The sequence below is a fragment of the Vanacampus margaritifer genome, chromosome 6 (assembly GCF_051991255.1).
Source record: "Vanacampus margaritifer isolate UIUO_Vmar chromosome 6, RoL_Vmar_1.0, whole genome shotgun sequence".
NCBI lineage: Eukaryota > Metazoa > Chordata > Actinopteri > Syngnathiformes > Syngnathidae > Vanacampus > Vanacampus margaritifer.
The window spans coordinates 9066397-9088901 of NC_135437.1; the positions used below are offsets into that span (position 1 = coordinate 9066397).

At 37.0% G+C, this 22505-nt stretch overlaps 1 protein-coding gene across 1 annotated transcript in view; it reads right to left on the reverse strand.

The window, feature by feature from the left end:
* trim44 (tripartite motif containing 44) overlaps positions 1-22505 on the reverse strand; it is a 47711-nt gene that overhangs the window by 19782 nt on the left and 5424 nt on the right. Inside the window, exons 4-5 of the mRNA XM_077569432.1 lie at positions 12821-13108; positions 6217-6239 (exon numbers count right to left, since the gene is read on the reverse strand). Of these exons, the coding sequence (XP_077425558.1) occupies positions 6217-6239; positions 12821-13108 (311 nt within the window). The remainder of the gene's footprint in view (positions 1-6216; positions 6240-12820; positions 13109-22505) is intronic.

A 22505-nucleotide genomic window follows, 5' to 3' on the forward strand; every position in this document is an offset into this window, starting at 1 on the left:
GAGCGTCATTCAGCTGAGGACTTATACACTTTAAACAACATTTACCAAGAGTGAGTGTGAGTTGTCGAAGTCATCCCGATTGCTGTGTTGGGGGAGCTAGCCTACACAGCTGCATCTAAGTAGTAAGTAAATAAGTAAGTAAGTGTTTTACTACCCTGTCCCAAATCAACAATGGTTTTAACATTCTATATAAGATCCTAATCTTGTCACTGGAAATTAAAAATAAATAAATAAATCAGAAGTTTTCTTGCGGTTTACATAACGCATCATAAAAAAAAAAGTGTGTGTACTATTCGCATGTGTAACCGGGGTCTGAGCTAACCCTAAATACAAAGGTGGTCTTCATTAGCGTAATTTGTCTTCCTTTCTTCCTCCCTATTTCCCTCGTAATAACAAGCTTAATGTGGACGCTTTGGATGCCTACCCCACTCCAAAACCATGCATATTAAACATATACTGTACAAAGATAACAAAATATTGTTTTCTCTTAAGAAATGTGTTCAATTTTTTTCATGTTAAATAAATGTTTCCACTCCTAGCCTATTACTTTATTTTCTGTTATAGTCATCAACGACATCTGACAACGTTGCATGTGACAAAGCGGTTGCGGTGATGACATTATTTGCAGTCTTTGCTTGACAACTGCATTGCTTACTTCCCATAGCACAGCTATGTAAATTTACACAAAACATATTACATATATGCAGAACAAGATGCCAAGTCATGTAAATTTTTCATGAGGAAATGCAGTACCTTCCCTACCTTTATTTAAGAGTTCTATGCTTTGTTCTACAACCATGATCCCCTGACAGACCCCTGCTTGCTTAGCTCATCTGTTTGACCATGTGAAGGGTAAACTACTCAGACAGATAGACTGATGAGATATCCTTCAGTGTCTCCATGTCAGGGGTATTTCCTTGGTTTCCATGTGCATTTACAGTATAAAAAAGGGAAGCCACAAAACGTTACTCAGTTCAACAAAGTGGATGGTGTAGCCTTGGCATCTGCTCAATGACCAAGAGAGAATAGAGCATTAAAGCCCCAAACATTTTTTGCGTATAATTGGCGCCCGTTGAAATGCATTGGGGGTTAGAAAAAAAACTAAACAATAAACCCAAAAATTCCTCAAAACAACAAGTTATTCCATGAAAATTGATGGGGAGTGGTTCTCAGTGCCTGTGACCTTTGTGAGGACTAAGCGGTTAAGAGAATGGATGGATGGGGGGGTTCTTAGTGGAGAAAAAAAACAGAATGTTTAAAAATATTTTCAAAAATATTGAATCAAATTTTGAGAGAAAAAATGTCGAACCGGCTTTTCTCATCAAAAACAAATTTTTCAATTGTGTTGCAAAACAAGCTGACCAATTCCATGATTTTGATTTTCAGAAGAAAAGGCAGCAGAAGGCTGGGATGATAATTTTGACAAGACAACACAAGACCAAGTCAGCAAGCAGAGAAAATAAGGATAGGAGGCGAGCAGAGCAAAAACTTTGTCTGCCTTCATTGAGAGCCAAGCAGAAAGTAAACTAATTTAGTCAGGAATAGGCAGAATTTAGAAAGGCTCCATCAGAAAACCTTCGTTCCTAAAATATTGTGGACAATTGTGAACATTTAGTTTAAGGTCTGCAACTAACTACTGTTTCACATTCACATTCTGTTTATCATTTTGGCATGTATCTGTCAAAAGTCAAATTCTACATTATGTCAATTGATTCTCTTGTATGTCGTAAATTCTACAATTAGAATAGAATCCAACATAAATCATTTTAAGGATCAATCTGTCCGAGAGCTTCATAGTGTTCAAACAAATGTAGTTAATTTACATCAATATAGAACATATGTAAAACAAAAAGGAGGGTCAGGAAGGGCAAGAGAGATGTGGGTGTAAAAGCAGAGAGATGAAAATTTAATTTAAATGCATCTCATTAAGGCAACACAGTCTGGTGGATGAGCTGAGACAGAAAAGCGAGATTTAAATTCAGAAGAGCTTGGCAGGGATTGTATTGATGTGGAACTGCATGGTGGAAAGATGTGTGGGGGTAAGGATTATAGTCTGAGGGGAATTCTTTGTCTATCGTAGTGATACTGGGCTCAGATAGCAGAATTCTGTTTCTGCTGTATAATCAATTTTCTCTTGATTTCTTTTTGCAAAATCCCCTCTGGAATTATACCTCTGTTCTCATTTTACAGTTTCTCCTCACCCTTATTAGATACATTTAATTGTATTGTTGAACCAAGGGATCATGAAAATAAATTTATGGATTGTGAAGAATCCAGCCAAATGTGTTGTTAATTAATATTGACTTAATAACCTTGCCAGCAAGCTGAATTCTCACTGTATTTGTTCACAAATACTACGAGAATACATACACTGCTTCCGCTCATACCGCCTTTTTTTTAGGTCGGACCAATCAGGCGTTGATTAGGATGGGACATGCAGCTGTGACGAAACTAGAAAGCGCCAACGACGGGGAAAACAAACCTAACAGACGAATTGACGCGACAATTAATTCTGTTCTCGCAGAATTACTCACCGTTTCCTTGTTAAATGTTGAACAGCGAGAGGCGCTTCGTGCACTTTTATCAGGTAAAGATGCACATGCTTTTTTTTTCTCCCTAAGACGAGACGGAAGACGATATTTTCATCCATTGCTGTGATTGGTCAAAACAAACATGCACAAGATGCCGCATCGTCCAATCAGCTTGAAGTATTGTACAGCAAGTCCCTACTTTCCCGAACGGATCTGCCGGGTGAAGTTCCAGATTGATAATGTGAAGAACTCTCTTGAGTGAATCACAATTATCAATCTGGCTTGTGAGGTTAGTGACTTGAAGCATTTGATACAAAATTTCCTGCACTACTTGCCTGCAACCAGCAAAGGTGCTGTTGATTACTTTCACACATGTTGTGCTTGAAAGTTTACATACCCTTGGCGTATGTAAACTTATGAGCACAACTGTAAATATACAAAAGCTAAACATCTCTTAATGACACAAAAAATGCTATGAATTGCCACCAGAATTCACATGTCAACTTCAACCTCTGAAAATATCAAAACAATTGCCACAGTATTTTGGATTTTATGAGCATTGAGCCTTTTTCTCACCATAGAGTGCACTCTTAAATTGACATACCCCCTAGGGTATGTAAACTTTCAAGCACAACTGTACCTTTCTGGCCTAAAGAATGATTAAAAAAAAATAACCCTACAGCAAATTGAGCTACATTCACAGAGCTCTCAGATACGGCAACCTATCTGAACTGTAGCAATCTGCTCAGTATGGCACTAAAAAGGAGTTCATAACATTTTGAGAGATTTTCATTCAATTTTACATAGCTTGATCATTTAGTCAAATGCTCACTCCTGTATAGTTCTTCTCAAACATTCCCCTTGTGATAATTCCCTACAAAGTTATTTTCTACTAGTTATATAAGATTCTGCCAAACTGCATTTTAGTGCAATATGGGGGCCCTGAGAGCAATTATATCAGTGAGTGTTTAAGATGTAGCAGTTAACCTTGGTCAAGGGCAGCTGCAACTCGCCCTTCGGTCCAGCCTTGCTGCCATCTGCTCCCAACTGGAGCTCATAATACTGGATGAACCATCAATGACATATTGCTTTACGAAAATAAATACAAAACCCACAAGACAACATGACAGTGAGTTATAACATGCATGCATGACTTATTGTGTAACTTGGGCTTGCAAGATATCACTGGCGCCGGGCCAAAACTTTGTACCTCCAAAATAGTCACTTATCAGGAGACTCCAAAAAAAGCATGCTTCTTCAACCATGAACATTGCATCATCAAATAGAACAAGACATTTTATTTTTCATTTTGCTCAACAATCTGTAAAAATAACACCCACACATGGACTGACCAATAGTATACATTTGTATTTATTTATTCTTTAGAAAATATGAAATATACCAAATTGTGTCTTCTGAGGTTTCGGCCCAACACCAGCGATATGCAAGTTGCGAGCATTACATATTTGGCAAGTGCAATTTAGCGACACACCCATGCTTTTCGAATCTCACACATGCAATTTACACGTGCTTTATGATTTCCGTGCGAGCAAGATGTACAGGGTGTCCATAGAGTCTCTTTACCATTTCAAAAATTTATTAAAAATGCAATTGATTAGATATTTTATTTAGATTTGTTCTATTGTATTCAGCGTTTATTAGGTTTTTTTTTTTTACCTCTTTTAATACATTTCTACATGGGCGCCATTAGTTGCACGAAGCACATCAAGACGGTATTCGATTTCTTGCCATGTTCGCTGTAGCATAGCCTCATCAATTGTGGCAATGGCATCAGTAATCCTTTTCTTAAGGTCAGTAATGATAAACACTGTGTTTTTTTTAAACACTGAATACAATAGAACAAATCTGAATAAAATATCTAATCAATTGCATTTTTAATAAATTTTTTAAATGGTAAAGAGACTTTATGGACACCCTGTATATCACGCATGCACCTAGCGTGTGTGTGAGATACATAATGCACACGTTTGCTTAACAAACAGCCAACCCTCCTCCATTCTCAGTTAGGGCTCACTATAGCTCACCATATTTTTTTAAATCTAAAGCCAATGTTCCCTCTAAGCTGGGCGTGTGCACCCTCTCACCCTCACCCTTCTCAGCGCACAGCAAATGTATTCAGCAGCGCATTTAAAAAATATATGCTTACCTGAGCTGTGTTGGCATTTTGTATTTTCATATCACCTCAAACAATGAAATTGAAAAGTGTATTTGGCAAATGTGGTTGATGAAGCGAGAAGAAAAAATATGTCAAAAAAGGGGGAAATGGTGAAAGTATTTCAGACTGATATGCGCACCATGTCATGTAATCACAACACAGACCATGTCAACATATCAATGTTGGAAAAGTAATGTTAATTATTTTTTCAGAGGAAAGATGTACTGAGATTGTTTAGGAGGACTGTTGCAGACTTGTATCTTGCTCTGTGGGTGGAAGGTGCACTTTGAGGAAAGAGCACAGGCAGACAACCAGGAGGCTCAAGTAGCCCTTCTTCTTTGACACAATGTGCCAGATCAATAAGTGTGAGTCTGGGAATGAAAACTGTTTGGGATGGTCTAGCACAGATCAAGGTAAAAAAGCGTCATTTCATTAGAAATGATCACAAACCAAAACCAACAGAAGCTTAAAAAAAAAAAGATGTCAACCACAAACCAGTCATCACCGATTTGCAACTATGGGATAGTGCAGAGTGAAAAACAAGACTGTACTGACGACAAAACATGAACTAGGGTTGCAGAAATAGTGTGCATACACACACACACACACACACCTTTAAATAGATCAAGATTGTCATTATCTCTCTCATACAGAGTCGGAGATTGTCATTTCAATTGATTTAATCGGGCACATGTAGATGAGAGCCACTAATTGCCTTGCTGGGAAACCATGACTCACATCTGAAAGGTTGGCTTTGAAAGATAGGGAGTACTTGAGGAACATAGGTGAGTGTGTTTTGGTATTGAACATAGCATACGACTGACAAGAAAAATATGTGGATGTTGTATATTAGTTTGCATGCTGTTGTAGAGCAAGCATGTCAAACTCCCAACTTCCGGCCCGCAAAACAATTTTCTCAGGCACGCAGAAGGACCACTTTGAAATCAACACGGACTTGGCCGCCATAGCGGGCATCAGCAAATAAAATGTATACAGTATTTGGTGACTCCAGTGTTTTTTGGCTTAATTTTACAACAAGACTGATGTTGTTGTCCTGCAGTAGGCCATTTTGTTATATATAGGACTGACTGCGATCAATCGTTGTACTAAGCATGTCAACAAAAGGACCAATATTATTGGTAATTTTGGTGACATGCTTATAACAATAATTTAATACACGACTAGAAACAATACCACTGTACTATTTCTGTAGAAAATAACATTTTAGGGAGGGATGACAAGATAGTCACAACTGCTACTTCTAACTTTAACAAAGAATGGTTCTTGGTCTCGGTTTTTAAAAGAAAAATTTCCCCCCAAAATTTGATTTATACTCCAGAGTGACTGATGTGTTTTTTCCCTTTCTTCTTCATGATACAGTTTTGATTGGGTATGATTTGTACTCTGGGGTAACTTATAGTCCAAAAAACAAGTTGTTTGCCGGTTCCTTATCACATTACTACTAAACAAAGTGAAGAAGGTGAGCATGGATCAAACTGTCATCCTTACCTTGGACTGGCCTCAAAGTCAAGCTGTAAAGAGAGAAAAAAAAATAGAGTAAGAATAAAATACTAAAAGTCATTGTGCAGGTGCTGCGGGTAATAAAGTACAAGGTAAACAACATAATTCACATTAACTAGGGCCACAGCTGGTGTGGCTCTAAATCTGACCCATTCATTTTCACTCTCATTTTGCTATCAAAGGGAATGCTCTGTTTGTTTTGTGTGTGTATTTATTTTTAGCAGCCATTTTGGCAGTTAATTTTCCTATGGTAGCCTAAATTTATAAAAGGCGAAAATTTATAAAAGCACACCACGATGAGTAAGAGAGAGAGAGCTCAAGAATAGACTGGTTGAGAGAGAGAGGGAGAAAAAGGGAGAGAGGGAGAGAGAGACTAAGAAAGAGAATAAGAAAGAGGGACGGGAAACATTGAAAGAGTTTGAGATGGTGATGTCAGCTGAGATCAGAAAGTGAACTGCAGCTGGGACAGAGTGCGCTTTTGGTGTGATTGTGCGGGAAATGACACTGTTTGATTTTTGAAATGTATGTGAACATTTGAACTCCCAAGACACTTGATTCACCTTTAGTGAAAGTTGATTATTTTATTTTATTGAGTAAACTAAACAAGAAATAATCAGTTATACTGAAAATAAATGATTTAGTGCCTTCCAGTAACTCCAGATTATCACTGTACAGTACACCCAGACCCAAAAAGTAAAAAAAAAAAAGAAAAAAAAAAGGGGGATATGGACCTTTTACATTTTATTTGGGAAACCCTGGTTTAGGACATTAGCATTCGAAGGTTCCACTTTACTGATTGCCTGAGAGACATTTTCTATATTAGGTGACTTACTTTGTTTGTTTTCCATAATATGCTAAACATTTTAGGTGACTCATTGTTTTCGCTTAGGAATATTTAGATAACGGATACTCATCTATAAATAAGTTGGAAGAAGTAAATAGTGCAGCTCTGAATATACAGTACATTATATGGATCTACTGCTATACTTTCCACAAGATACTTCAGTCATTTAGTTTTCTTGCTTATAAGCCAGCCAACCCGAACATTATCTATCTATTGTGAAAAGTTAATAAAAGATTTATTTTAATTTCAGTTTAATTAAATTGGGACTTAAAATCTGTAAAATTAATATACTGAGACAAAGCCTAAAAATATTGGCAGTCTTTCCACAGTGATTTAAGGAGCACAAGATTGCCTCTTATACTGGCTCCAATGAAATGTACTGCAGAGCTGGACCTTGACTACAGCCAAAATTAATATAGTGACACAGTCTCTTGCAGGCATTGGGTAGTTGGAAGCACAACCCTTAAGAGGACTGATCAGTGTCGGCCAGTGTGCAGCAACTTGCTGTCTACATCATCAAGCTGAAAATTTAATGTGTTTTGCAAATTTTGTTTTAAATATTTGAACAGGGTGGGGGCTTGCTTGGGACTCAAAAGTCCACTAGTGAAATGCAAACATCCCAAAAATAATAAATATACTGTAATTGTACAGCACAATTGCAAAGACACTGCTGTTTTTCTAGTTGCTTAATATGCAACCTTTTTTTGATGCAAGAGTTAGAATTTTAATTGGAGTGTAACTGGGGGCGGTATTTATTCCGCTTGATTCTGCAGTTGCTCTAAGCTTTCATAGCCATCAATTGAGCTCAACTTATTCTCTTGAGCAGCGAAAAAGTAAAGCACTATATTCTCTTTCATTCCTACAGGTAATGTAAGCATGCAGTTGCTTGGGTGTTAAGGCATATTATTTCCACATTTATGAATGAAATCTCCAAAGGTTTTCACTTTTTTGTTATGTTTTGTTTTTGAACAGAAAAACTGTATTTGTAAAAGAACAAAACCGGTACAAATATTTGATCATGATTTATGATTGCTGTGGTATAGAATTATTCCCCGTATTTTTTGGATATGTGATCAGGGTTTTTCCTGTGTTCAAAATTCAGAGGCGGCTGCCTCCAGCTAATTTTTACGCCGCACCCAGCCAGAGTGACTGATATTACTCAACACAGCATTCCAGCATAGATTGTTGAATCGTACATGAGGAATCCCGTAAGGCCATTTTTACTTAGCCCGATCGATGGACGTAAACCTGCTTCAGTCCGTGTATTTTTACGAATCTTTGCATCATAGATAACTCGCTAGATTTATCTTGATTGATTGCTATTAATTTTAGCTGGCTAATTTGATGCTGGGCTTCATACTGGGAGCTCTGGGAATGTTTCATCGATTTATACAATGTGAACATAGTATCGTATCAGGCACTTTGAGCTTAATTTGTTTTTATCGTTCACGAATAACATCTTGTGTTACCTCAGAGTACACAACCCTTCTGTAGAGGGGGGAAAAGCATGTAATCAGTTTACAGGTACATTTATTAAAAATGGGAATTATTTTGCGGGATTACATTTCCACGCTGAGCGAGAGAGCGAGAGATTAAAGTTTATGTTTGCCTCAGACTTATCTTGAGACCTCTATGCTTTAGCCTCAATAGTTGTGAGGTCCGCTTTTCTGCATATTTTAATATTATGAATATATCCTTCCACTGCAAACTGTATACTCTTTTGCCTTGATCTGGAAAATATCGCACTTTTATTGCTCCCAAAACACTCACTGACATGCTCTGGTACGTTCATTTACATTGTAAGTGTCCAGAATGATGTCGGAACCAGATGCCTCGAACTGAGAGGGGCGGGGCTTTTGCGACAGGTCAATTTAATGTGAGACCAACGTGAAAATGTTCCTAATTTCTCACGCTGTTCTTTATATAAATAACATGCATCTGTTCTCAAAAAGTCCCAACTAAACCCTCACCGTTTTGTTGGTTTTGCTATCATGATTGTGCGATATTACCACAAGTTATTCAGCAAATATTTTTTTAAGAATCGTAATTTTTCTTGGAATTTGATATTCATAAAATCTAACTTATCCTATGTTTACATTTTTGTAAGACTTTCAAAAGATTAAAACATTTTAATGCAAATTAAGGACTTGTTTTTATATCCATGGATTCTTTGCCTTTTAAGGAGTTTGTGGGAACCGGAACCCTGCCTTCCTCTACCTCAAACAGAGACAGGATAACCACCAGCAATCAATTAATGAACTCAGCCCATCATTTCTCAGCTCGAAAAGCAATTCGCAGCAGAGATACAACCATTACTGATGCCAACCTAACCCTCTGCAGCATCAAGAGTACACTAAAGATACTGTGGCTGATGGTAATCTACCACGAATATAGCAATGTGATGTTTTAATTTGCAGCCACGGAGCAGTAAATGCTTCCTCTTCAGTTTTTAAATGAGAGGTGAGGGAACGTGTTAACTGTCACTGAGTTTAAAAATGATGGAAGAATGCAGATATGCCTCAGGGTTCTGTAACACTGAAGCTCAATACACAAGTACTGATCTCAAACTGTGAATACATTATTTCAGGCAGAAGTCATCTGTCATAAACTGCTGACCAGCATAGAGAGAGCGAGAACAGGTACTGTATCGGTAAGAGTATACAATGGTTAATTTCTTTCATTAGAACCATATTAAATGTTAAGGTGGAGTGTTTATTCTGACCAGCCAATAGCAAGTAATTGCTTATTGACAAGCTTGTCTTTACAGCCCCAGTTTCTGGCTGAAGATTTAAGGCATTATTTAATTACAACGAAGCCATTGGCAATGTTTGCTTCATGTTAAGTATAATCAAAGAGATGCCAATTTGCCCTCGGATAAAAATTTGTGTTTTTTTTCACTTTGTAGGCAGAATTGCTGCCCAATTTTTAGACAAGTCAGCCTTGGAATCGAATGACTACAGTTAGATTGTCATGAGTAAAGTCAAAGGACTAAGGAATACAAATCACTTTAAATCTTCCTTGCAGAAGAAATCTCTTTGGATCCAGAGGACCACATTTGCGCAAGGATCACATTTGAACTGCATTAGAGTTGTGTCTAAAAGACTGGATTAACTTGAAGTCAGCAGTGTCACACAGAGGCACATGTTGTACAGTATATAAACACTTTCAGTGAAACTCACCGAAGAATTTAAAATGTAATAAGGGATAACTGGTTGTTTGTTTGTGTGAGCCTTGCGATTAGCAAACAGTTCAGGGTGTACCCCGCCTACTGCCCAAAGACAGCTGGGATAGACTCCAGCATGCCTACGACCCTTGTGACGATAAACGGTTCAGATAATGGATGGATGGATAAATATGGTGGGTCTAGTCATGTTTTTCTAACATTTCCAGCACTTAATTTTTTTAAGTCTTTAAACACACTTAACTCATTCACTCCCAGCCATTTTCACAGAAGAAATCCCTTTCACTGCCGGCTGTTTGACTGACTTCGCAAGGTCAACAGAATATTGTGTTCTATTGCTATAAAAACATAGAATCTACCAAAAGAGAGATTAAAGTCTCTTCTTTCATCAGGAAAAAAAGCATGCTTCTATCGGTTTCCGTTTGGCTGCAATTAGCATTAGAATATAGCTAGGTTTCATCATTATTCACAAATCTGTTTAAAACAGTGGGGGAAAGAGCTTTCTGCAACATGGCCCTGGTTGATATATTTTGCTATACTGCCAACTGCTGGCCGTTTGTGTAATAACTACCATTTCTTCAACCGTTATTTGCAGTTGAGAGGCTGATCAAAGCCTTCTGTATGCTCTAGCATAAAAAAACAAAAAAACATATAAATACCTCTTTGTGACACTTAAAACATTTCAAATAGAACGTATTCATACGTTTTTGGGAGCAAATGAGTTAAACAATGGAAACACATTTAAACACATAGACAGTGGAACCTCGAGTTACGAATTTACCAGTAATTGGTTCGGTGCCCCAATGTCTAGCTCGAAACATTCATAAGTTGATGTAATGATTCCCATTAAATGAATGGGAAGCAATTAATCTGTTCCACCTTTTTTCTTTCTTTTAATCATTGTGTGGTTAAAAATAAACATAGTACAATACAAATATAAGGAAAATGCACTCTTATAAAACACAAACAACTATTTATTTCTCTTCAACTTTAATTAGGGAATGGGGGGGGGGGGGGTAGGACTACAGTACAGCTCAATTGAAAGAGTTTTCTTCCATAATAACATGAGGAAAACCTCATTCATTTTTGTTTATGTCTGTTACTTTTGTAATTCATTGGTTGATTTTTGCAAACCAATCCAATGAAACTTGTCTTTTTCTGTTCAGAAAAATTTCATTAAGTGGGACGTCATTTCAAAGATTAATTTGCTACACATTTCTTTTACTCATTTTGTAATTCTTTGATCCCCTTGCACACGCTATCGCCAGCAAGCTCTCTTAGAGCAAAGCAACAACAAAGATAAAGTGCTGGTGTCTACCTTGCCTTGTGTGATGCAGATGCACAGAGCCTGGTTACACAATGCAAGAAAATGCCTAGCTTTTTTTTTTTTTATCAAATGTCTTTTGTTGCTGACACACATCTGCTCCATACTGCAGACTTTTATCACCTAAACAATGCTTTGTGATGACGCAAGAAAAATAGCGACAAGCACACAGCGGTGAGCAAAACACTAATCAAAAATTCAAAGGGGGCATGCATTAAGGATAGCCTAATGTTGCTAGCTTCAGGTAACACAACCGCCGCAAGATTCATACCAGTGGAACCACAAAATGGAACAAGAAGGGCAGCGATGCTTCAACACTAGATTATTATGTCCAATAGTATACACACAACAACTGCGTGCTAAAATCATCCGATTATACATATTATCATCATCAATTTGAATTATACAGATTAAAAACCTTATGACCGTTTTTTGATTGATTCAAGCTATATTGAGAACGATTCATTAGTTACCAATATATATATATATATATATATATATATATATATATATATATATATATATATATATATATATATATATATATATATATGTATGTATGTATGTATACATATATATATATATATGTATGTATGTATGTATACATATATGTATATATGTATATATATATATATACCAATGCACTCACACACATCTTTGAAATTAAAAACAATTCCTTTTCAAATTGTTGTTTGTTACACCCCTATTTTCTATCTTTTACTACAGTGTTATTGAGCGACTTGGAAAAGCGCAGAAAATTTGCATCTCATGCTTATGATGTGCACAAACACGTCACATTTGGGAGCTTCCATAGATACTAAATATGTTGTATAATTGCCACATAATAAAGCCTAATTAATGGAGTTGTGGACATTTGAAACAAATAATTTATTGCGTACTTGTGCACCAACATGTAACATGTAATAATAAATGCCTGACGTGTTAAAACATTTACAAAAATGGGACATACATATGATCATGAGCTTTGTAATTTGAACACCATAACATTTTCCATATTTACATCTGATTATATATAAAAAAAAATAATAACCACACAGCCAACACCAGCCGTAATGTTTCGAGGCATGGCCGAGCCAGCTGACCAATAATGCACAACTCAGTGATGTACAAAATGAGCATTTGTGTCAGATTGTGAGCCTTTTCGGAGTAGGAGACAGCTGTAATTGGCTGAGCAGTGTAAGAAGTACAGGAAGGCAATGAGAAAGAACAAAGGAAAGGTTACCGTTGATGTATGACCTGGTCCTGATGCTTCTGCGAGGGCCCCTGCTGCCAGTACTTGACCAAGTTTTCCCTGGTCCAACAAGTATAACTGGTGTGTAATGCTGGCCACTTCTTCCTCGAGGCGCTCAGTTTGGACATTGATCTCTGCAATCTTCTCTGCAGCAGATGCGGTCAGGAATGCCTCTTTGAGATCTAAAAGGTGCAGGGCCTTCTTTTCTTCCAGAGATACCAATTTGCGAAGCCCATCAAACTGACTGCTCACATAGGCCTCCAATTCCACTGAAGACATCTGAGTTATATATGAAAGGACAAGAAAAGTACACTTAATTCATATAGGGGGAAAAAAACTACTGTATAGTCAGTCATAATGTGAACATTACTTTCCAAAACCAAAATGTCTTTATGATGCTATGGCTAATTGATAGTTTGAAGCATATTCCCTGGAGGTAAACTTCATGCATCCCATCTGTAGATGGAGACCACAGAGCCTCTTTCTACTACAGCAGGCCATCTGTTTGGCTTTCAAAGCAATTTAACTGCTCACCGACAGACCCTTTTAATCTACCTCTGTTTCCCCACCAAGGATCTCTTTAGTTATGACTCATTACTTGAAAAAGACAAAAAACAAAACAAATAACAATAAACAGAGTCCTCCCAACCAAATGTCATAATGTGAAACACCACAAAGACCCATAGCATGATTTATGCTTGTAATGTGCAATGGTAACTTCCTTGGCCCCCTCCCTCCCTCCCTTTGACAATGTATCTTACTTCCTTTTACTGTATCTATCACATCTTGTTTCCACATCTCTCTCCCAAGGGGCAAGAGGAATCATATTTTTCTTCAGTCATACTCAACGGGGTCAGAGATTTATTTGACATGGCCTAGAAAGTAGAGGCATTTTGTCTTTATGCTTCAATAGCATTGATGCTATGGATACATGCTTGATGGTACATTATGACAACTAGGGTTTGCACTAATACTATGGGTGCACGGTATAGACGGTATTTTCAATATAAAGTATAAATTTGCCCAAAGGTAGAAATTTGGACTGTACTGTCCAATCGCGGTAATTGATGTTGATTATGTATTTGTATCCTCTTCCGTGTGTACTGCTAGTGTGACAGAAATACCCTAATTGTACACTCGCATCACTTTGCTGTTTGTATTAGGGATAACTTGCACACTATTTTGGAAGCGTCCGCTACTTAACGAGGTGTGGCTGGATCGCTAATGTGGCTAAACATGACAAAAGTTCGCTTTGCATCCAGTGCCCACAGCTTAATTCAATTATCGTCTCATCTCCATGGACATGACAGCGACGCTACATTTCTGTAAGTAGCATTATCTCGAAAGCAGGGAGAATACAAGGAGAAAGCCTGGAAGCCATGTTAATTGCTAAGCTATCAAAATGCAGTCAGCTAGGAGGAGGTGGCAATAAGAATAAAAAGGTCAAAAGTATATTAGTAATATAACAAATATTTAAAATATATGAACCATTATTAGTCCCACATTAGAGATATGTTCATGGTTTCAGCAGCAATTGTGTAAGCAGAAAATTAAAAAAAAAAGTACATTAAAAAGTACATTACACAAACGAGATACCTGAAATACTGTCTGTGCATTGAATATTCAGTCCAATCTACGAACAACATTATTTGTTATTTTGAGTGCTGATTATTAATTTTGACTTTTGAGATCTGAGTAATGGATGAATTAGATCACCAAAACAAATGTTAACCTAATTCATGTTTTATCGCTATGTATTTTATCAATTTAGCTACAGGAGTACATTAACCTATTCACAAATAATTAATTTATTAAATTAATCCATCCATCCATTTTCATTAAAAGATATTTGTACCCTTATTTTTATATTGTGATATTTATTGTTACTGTGAAGGGATGCTAATTATAATGTCATGATTTTTGGGCCACATGGCCCAGCCCTAACTGATACCCCTTTTTTGAGTACTTACTGTTATTGAGTATCGATACTTGCAGTTACATATTGCAATTGTGATGAAATTGTGTTTTGTTTTGTTTTTTAATCCCAAAACACAAATATTATGGAAGTTTGGCTCAAATAAAACACTTCTTAGAGTAATTTTATTTATTATTTTAAATTCTAAATGCATCTTTTTATGACACATTTCACTTAAAAGTAGCATGTAGCACAAGGCATTTCAGTTATGTGGTGTCTCAGTCTGAACCTTGGGGGCAATAAACAAATAGACAAAGAGAGATGAGGAAGAATGTACAGTCAGGTAGATATATACAAGTAGGATGACACGATACCACAACAACTGAAGTGGTACTTCATTAAACCACCGCTTACTTTTCTATACACAATGTGCCGCATTACATCCCCGTTGCTGGAGCACAGTTGGCTCGGCTTGGAGTCTTTGAAGTTGGATCGATGTTTTTGTTTTTTTGTTTTTAATGAGAGCTGTAGAGAAGTACAGGATTAGCATCCTAACAGTGCATCCCTAATGACAACTGTGCTGTGTTCCATCCCTTGTTTATGACCTGTATGGAATCATATATTGTCCCCAAATTAAATATAACTGTGTGACAAAAGTTCAGGAATTCTTTCAGCCAGCACTAATTCATTTTTCATTCAATCTGTAAATATTTTTTGTAGAAGTTGATGTTTGTGCATATACCATTTCCTCATGGCATCCTTCTGTCTCATAAGACAATGTAGTTTGCGTTTTTTGTTGTTGTTTTTTTAATTGCCCACTAGGGCTTTAAAGTCCAATACGCAACTGGCAGATTCTATTGCATGTGTTTTGCTTGTGAAGTCACTTTGTGTTCTTGTGGATACCACTTGCAGTCTGCTTTGTCTACGAGTTCTACAATACATCAATCACACTAATATACAACTAGAACACTTAAAAGGTTCCTAGTTCCAATGTGAAAAATCTCTATTCTACATTTTATTCTTTCACGTAGCAACAATCCATATTTGTATTTGCTTACCTTACGAATGCAGTATGCGTTATTTTTATTGTTTGACAGACACAACACAAATACTTGAGCTTATATACTGTATGATACAGCATATTAAAAAACATTAATTTGTAAGTGGAAATGTCCAAAACTTTAAACTACTCAAAGAGAGCAGTCGCTCAAGTATGGGGTCAGTCTTTACAACCACTCAGTCCTCACCCCTTTCACTTTCTATGAATGTAAGTGGAAAGAAAGCAGTGAACATAAATCCACTGAACACTGCTGCGTCCATTAGCCAAGCCACAACAGGAATTCTAACATAAATCTGATCACCCTTATTATCTTATCTGCCATGATCAGACACATTCTTTCACTACCACAACCAATCTCTAGGACCTCCTTGACGCCCATCGATCTCTCTTGCCCTCTCAGAGCGTTCTTTTGGCCTCAACGGCAGATGGAGCCTTGAAGCCAGATCACTGTTCTTTGTTTTGTGGAAGCAGCTATGTGCTCTACTAACTTTTGTTTAGAGAAAGCATTTCCCTGAGAATGTGTCAAGCTTGCAAGGAAGATGCATTCATGCTTGCTAAACCTCATTTGCATTGCAGGCAAACTAAGGTCACAAAACGAGGCCTCAGGAGAGTATGCCCATAAGAGACGATAATCGTAAGCGATGAGTGATGAGAGAGAAATTAGAAGAAAAAAAAAATACGGGCAGAGGTAGAACATCATGCTACATAACTGGTTGCAAGCTATGTCTGCTTGTGGCACTTTTATTGTATAACGATTATTGAACACTTTAGATAGAAAAAAACAGCTAGCACTATTAAATAATGATTAGTTGGTAAAATTCTCCCAAAAGACCTTTAATAGTTAAAGTTTAAAATACCACTGATTGTCAAGTGGTGTGAAATTTGTTCTCTGCGTTTGACCTGTCCCCTAAGGGAGCCACTGAGCTGGTAAAAATATTAACAACACAATGAGAGTACTGTAAAATCTCATGTATAACACACACACACACACACGCACACAAAAATCCCAAATCGAGGGGATGTTATTATACAGAACAAACGAAAACGAAAAAGCAGTACTTAGCACCTTAGTACCTTTGGGTTGTAAAACAACGTAACTCAATATGCTTCACATATTGTCACTAAAATTACATTTAAAAGCAGTCATATAGTTAGAAATAGAGCCCTCAGCTAAAGAGAGAAAGAGAGATTTTCAAAAACATGATTTAAAAAATATTTTTGAAAGATCGGAATCATAAAGGGAAAACAACCGTTTTAATCCAGAATTTAAAAACATTTACAATTTGAGATGTTTTGAATCTTTATTCATTTCATTCACTCTGAAAATAAAGCATACTACAAAATTGTGGGTCTGTATTATACACAAGTACAGAGGGAAAAAAAGCCTTTTAAGGGTTTTAAGGTATTGGGGCGTATTACACATGGGGGACTGCGGAAAATAGGTTTGTCTTCAACAAAAACAACATGTCCACAAGTATATCCATGCCGTACTTCCTCGATGTATATAAGATGTCATGTTACTTTTTTTATGCAATTCCAATCTCAAAAAGTGATAACACCAAACTATTAAATGTAACTTTTATACAACCATTGGTTACCACACATTTAACGATAGAAGTTATTTTGCAGTCAAATAACATGCCAGTAGCTTGTAACATATTAACAGTGGAAACTTTTATATTATCTGACCTTCACACAAGGTTTGCTTAACATGTTGCCGTGCCCATTAGTTGTCAGGTCTGCTGCCTCTTGCCTCTCTGTATGTGTGTGACTCTGTCACAGAGTCACTCGCATCCAGCTCGTATTCATGCACTCGTGCCTTAATCTGAACCTGCGCTTATATTCCTCTCAGAGTTCTTGCAACAGCATCCTCTCCTGTACTCCTGCTTTGTTCACCTCACCTTACCCCTTGCCTGCAAGTACCCTGCACCTGTTCACCTCACTGCACAGCCCTCTCCAGAGTCGACACCCCTGGCCCATTCTACAGCACATTCAATAAATATTCATCACATAAATCTGTCTTCTTTCTATGCCTGCACTTGGGTCCTATTTCTCACAGTGATCCCTAACATTAGGCAACCTGGAAAAAAAAAAGTTCAGTGATGCACTCCAGATGACAGAGATGTGATGTGCAAACAACACCAAAACAAATATTTTCCCAATACAATACTTTTTTATAATGAAAGTGCAATACCTTTGAACAAAATCCTTTGACATTATTATGAGAATAAATAGGCTGCGCTACCACATCAGAATAAAATTCGTACCTTGTTTTTCAGAAATGTTGTCATACAGGTAAACTTTAAAAGCACATGAGCATTTTTAAAGTTTTTGGGACTAGAAGTGCAACAATTAATTGACAACTAATTGATATAATTATTTTGTATATGTTTTTGATGAGCAATTAGTCCTTTCGATACAATTTTTTTACATTTAGAATTGGTAAACGGTATTACATTTATATAGCGCTTTTCCACCTTACAAGGACCTCAAAGCGCTTTGCATTTTGACTACTCATTCACGTATTGATGACGCAGCATCAGGAGCAACTTGGGGTTCAGTATCTTGCTCAGGGATGACTTCGACATGATCACAATGGCCGATCGAACCCACAACCCAGGGTTGCGAGACAGCCACTCTACCACTGATCCACGCCACCCCAAATTGTCCAAATCCTCAGATATTCAGCTTCTCAACAGTAAATATTTTCTCATTTCTGTCAATTTGAAATAATGTCCTTTTTTTAAAATGAAAAAAATGCTTTTGAGTCCAAACTTTTTCCTCTGAGGAGCACAAACAGAAAAATAAAAGAATGCAAGGGCCACTGATTTTATTTTTTACTTTAATTTATCAAGCGCACTAAATCAGTCAAGCAAGTAATTGTACATTGTTTATTAGTAACTGTTTTTTTTTTAAAGAGTGACATGAACAGCTTTCTATAAGGCAAATAGTGTAGTTTTGGGTTTGGTAAGATTTTGGGGTGGTCAGAGACCCTGGACATTGAAACAGTTACTTGAGAAGCATTTATGTGATATGTTCACAATATAGACTTTGACATAGCAGTAATTGGAGGAAAGTAGGAAACCACTTTTGCCTGCAAAATTGAATTATCTTGGCCACAGTGTTAGGAAGAGAAATGCTACTTATTAATTTGTAAATTGTTCATTTGCATCTTTGCATATTTAGAAAAGTGTTACAGTACATTTGCTACCACTAAATTTGTGGTATATATTGATTGGTTTTATTAAACTAATCAATATATACCACTAAATTTGTGGTAATAAAACTAAATTTGTTTAATAAAACCAATCAATATATACCACAAATTTAGTGGTAGCAAATGTCATTTTTTTATTATATGCCCCGCAGGCTGTTTAAAAATAGAAAGCGGGCCATAGTTTGAACACCACTAGAATAATGGAATGAAAATTAAAACATGATTTCTTCATCCAATTCATAGATCAATTTATTTTGAAAATAAAAATAAAAATCATTAGTTGCAGCCCTAAAGTGGACACAAGAGGGAGATGAAAACATAAGAATAAAAAGTTTGTTGTTGTTCACCTTTTAACTGGTTTTGACAGAAGCCCAAGTAGCAAGCCAAACCACCTTCTTTAGGAATGATACTGAGTCACTCAATTAAAATTCTGTGAGCAGAGGCAAGGCTACAGACTTACAACGCAATGGGAGAAGGGGGTAGAGAGGAAAAGTAGGAGGAGAAAGGATAGGAGGACAAAGTAGACAAGAGGAAAAACTATAAACAACTGATGTAAAAAGAAAAACAAGCTTTTTAAGTGCCTGCTGATTTTGACGGTTTTACAAGGTAGAGAAGAGATGACAGATCTCGCCAATACACAAATACACATTTGTGACCAGGCTTTCCTAGGCTACACAAGACCTTTGAACCACTTTACTAACATTCATCACATCTTTGCATGTGAATGTGTCAAAGGATTTTGAGAGGTGAATTTCCGTTTTATTTGAAGAATTAAGCAAGGTTAAGTTTTAAAGTCATTTGTAGTTTAACCCGTCATCCTTTTCCTCCTCAGACTCTTACAGCCATTAATACAATGCAACTCTAACTTGTGCAACTTATGTCTCGCTCTTTTACTAGCTCTCTCACACAGAGACCTTTCCTTACCAGAAGCCGTCACTCTGATGCTCGCCTGCCATGCATAATAATGCAAGCGCTGACATTTGGGAGTGCAGAGAGGACACGCTGACAAATCCACATAATATCTCTGCCATTGCCCCGTGAGGAAGCAGGAAAGTGGCTGGTGCAGTGCACCTGTATACTGGAACAGCAGATGACTGATTAATATAAAGGCAGTCCTAGGGGCAGCATTGATATTTCAGTGTGATAATAAGACACATTTGGCTAAGGTGCCAGCTGCCAGTTACTCAAATTAACCTTCTACAATATGCCACTGCACTTAGGTCAAATCTCTGCAGGCACTTAACAATGCTCCTGTGTTCTCATTTTTCCCAACAAGTTAACGTGGAGCTACATAGAGCAGGAATACAGGCGCTGTCAATGATGGATGACAGCCCGAGAGCACAGTAGCTGTACCTGTCCTTGACGCTCACTTTGGCATTGTGCACACAAGAAGGGCAGTCAAGTTTTACTTGCAAAATATGTCCCGTGATGAAAATTACTCTGTTTTGCAAAATTGTGGGTAATTTTTTAAACTGTGACTCATTTTCACAACATTATGGCTGACAACAGAAATGTGTACCATAATAAAAATCATAGTGTTACAGTCTATGGTATTGAAGTGCCATGATTTATATAGCGCTTTTCCACCTTACAAGGCCCTCAAAGCGCTTTACATTCGACTACCCATTCACCTACTGATGACGCAGCATCAGGAGCAACTGGGGATTCAGTATCTTGCTCAAGGGTACTTCAACATGGTCACAATGGCATGGGATTGAATCCACAACTTCTGAGTTGGGAGACGACCACTCTACCACTGAGCCACGCCGCCCCGATCATTTAACATACTAAATGTAGAACACTTAACAAGGGTAATTAGATTTATGATGGCCAAAACAGTATGCAGTGGAGAATAAGCTTAAGAAGCACTTTACACTACCGCCAACTTGTTTGAAGCAAAGGCACGGCTTTATACCATCCCGCAGGAGAAAGGTGCAGTATTATCTTAGTTTGAGGTTTTAAAAGGTGCTACCACAACAACTCTGTATAATCAAATTTAAAACAAGGATATAACTCGATGATCATGTTGGTGTCTGCTCACATTTGATCTATTACAGTTGTATTTATATTGCATTAATCACTACAGAAATCAGCTGAGCACTGATAAGTTACAAAAGCTGAACCAAAATCACATTGACAACCAGCAATACATTGCTGTAAGTGAGCCCTCTCTCTATTTTGAGCCCTCTCTCTATTTTCTGCTGCCATTGAATTTCTATCAATAAGAATGGGAAATTAAGAGCTGAAGCGCTATTCATATTAAGTCAGTGTCTGTAAGTGTGAGAAGAGTAACAGACGATGAATACCTTACAGCTGTGTTATAATTAATCAACTCAGAAATTGTCCCTGTGGTAATTACTCAGAACGTTATTTTTGTTGCACGGCACTGCATTATATCAAAAAGTTCCGTCCATCCACCCCATGTATTATTTATTTGGATGTTCAGTAAGTATTTGCCACTGTTTGAAATACATAACACGCACCCCGCTAAATCCTTGATTCAATTAACTGATTTTGGTCTGCAAGGGTTTGGGGCCCAGCTAGAGAAAATCTGGTTAGACGTTTTATTCTCAGTTTTATGTAAGACAATGTCACAATTAACCTTATCGTGAATGTGAAGGCGTGACATCAAGAGAAGTCAGTAATCACATCATAAGTCCCATGTCTCTTACAGTTCACAACCTCTATATATCGGCATGAACCGAATCCAGGCAAGTTTTGTTCTGTGAATGGTAAGAAATGATGAACATATGTATAAATTAAATGTATAAATCACAGGGTAAATTACTAATCAACTAATCTCTTCCTGATTATAGACTCCTTACTGCTGTCGTCTTTGCCAATGCAGTGTAGCCACAAAACAAAACAATTACGAATGAAAAATGTCTCGGTAAAGAGTCATGACACTCCATTTAGATCATGCAAATAAAACATATTGTCGCTGTTCTGTGAAAAACACTTATGTACATTTTTGTCATTTTTTTACATTTTTATGTCAAGGGCATGAAACTGAATGCAGATATCCCAAAAATGTATTTAAAAAAAGAAAGAAAAAATGGACATAAATGTTTTTCACAGGACAGCGATGATTTACATAAATTGAAACTAAAGATTTAAAAAAGTATTTATTTGACCATTTCATTAGGTGTCTAAAAAGCAAAAATAACCCACAAAAAAACATATTGATAATTTGGTTCATTTACTGTATACAGTAGTACCTCGGAGTTTGAACATAATTTGTTCCTGCAAAGTGTCCAAAGTACGAATTGTTCAACCCACGAAAACATTTTTCTCCATAGGAAATAATGTAAATGCAATTAATCCATTCCCAAGCTCCAAAACCAGAAAAATCATAATTTCTATTTATGTAATAAAAAATACCTCACCTTTTTTGTTGTGGTGTCATGGCATCAGTGGATGATAAATGCTATGTTAATGTTAGCTTTAGTTCAGTGCTGAGTTTGTGTATTTTACATTGGACATA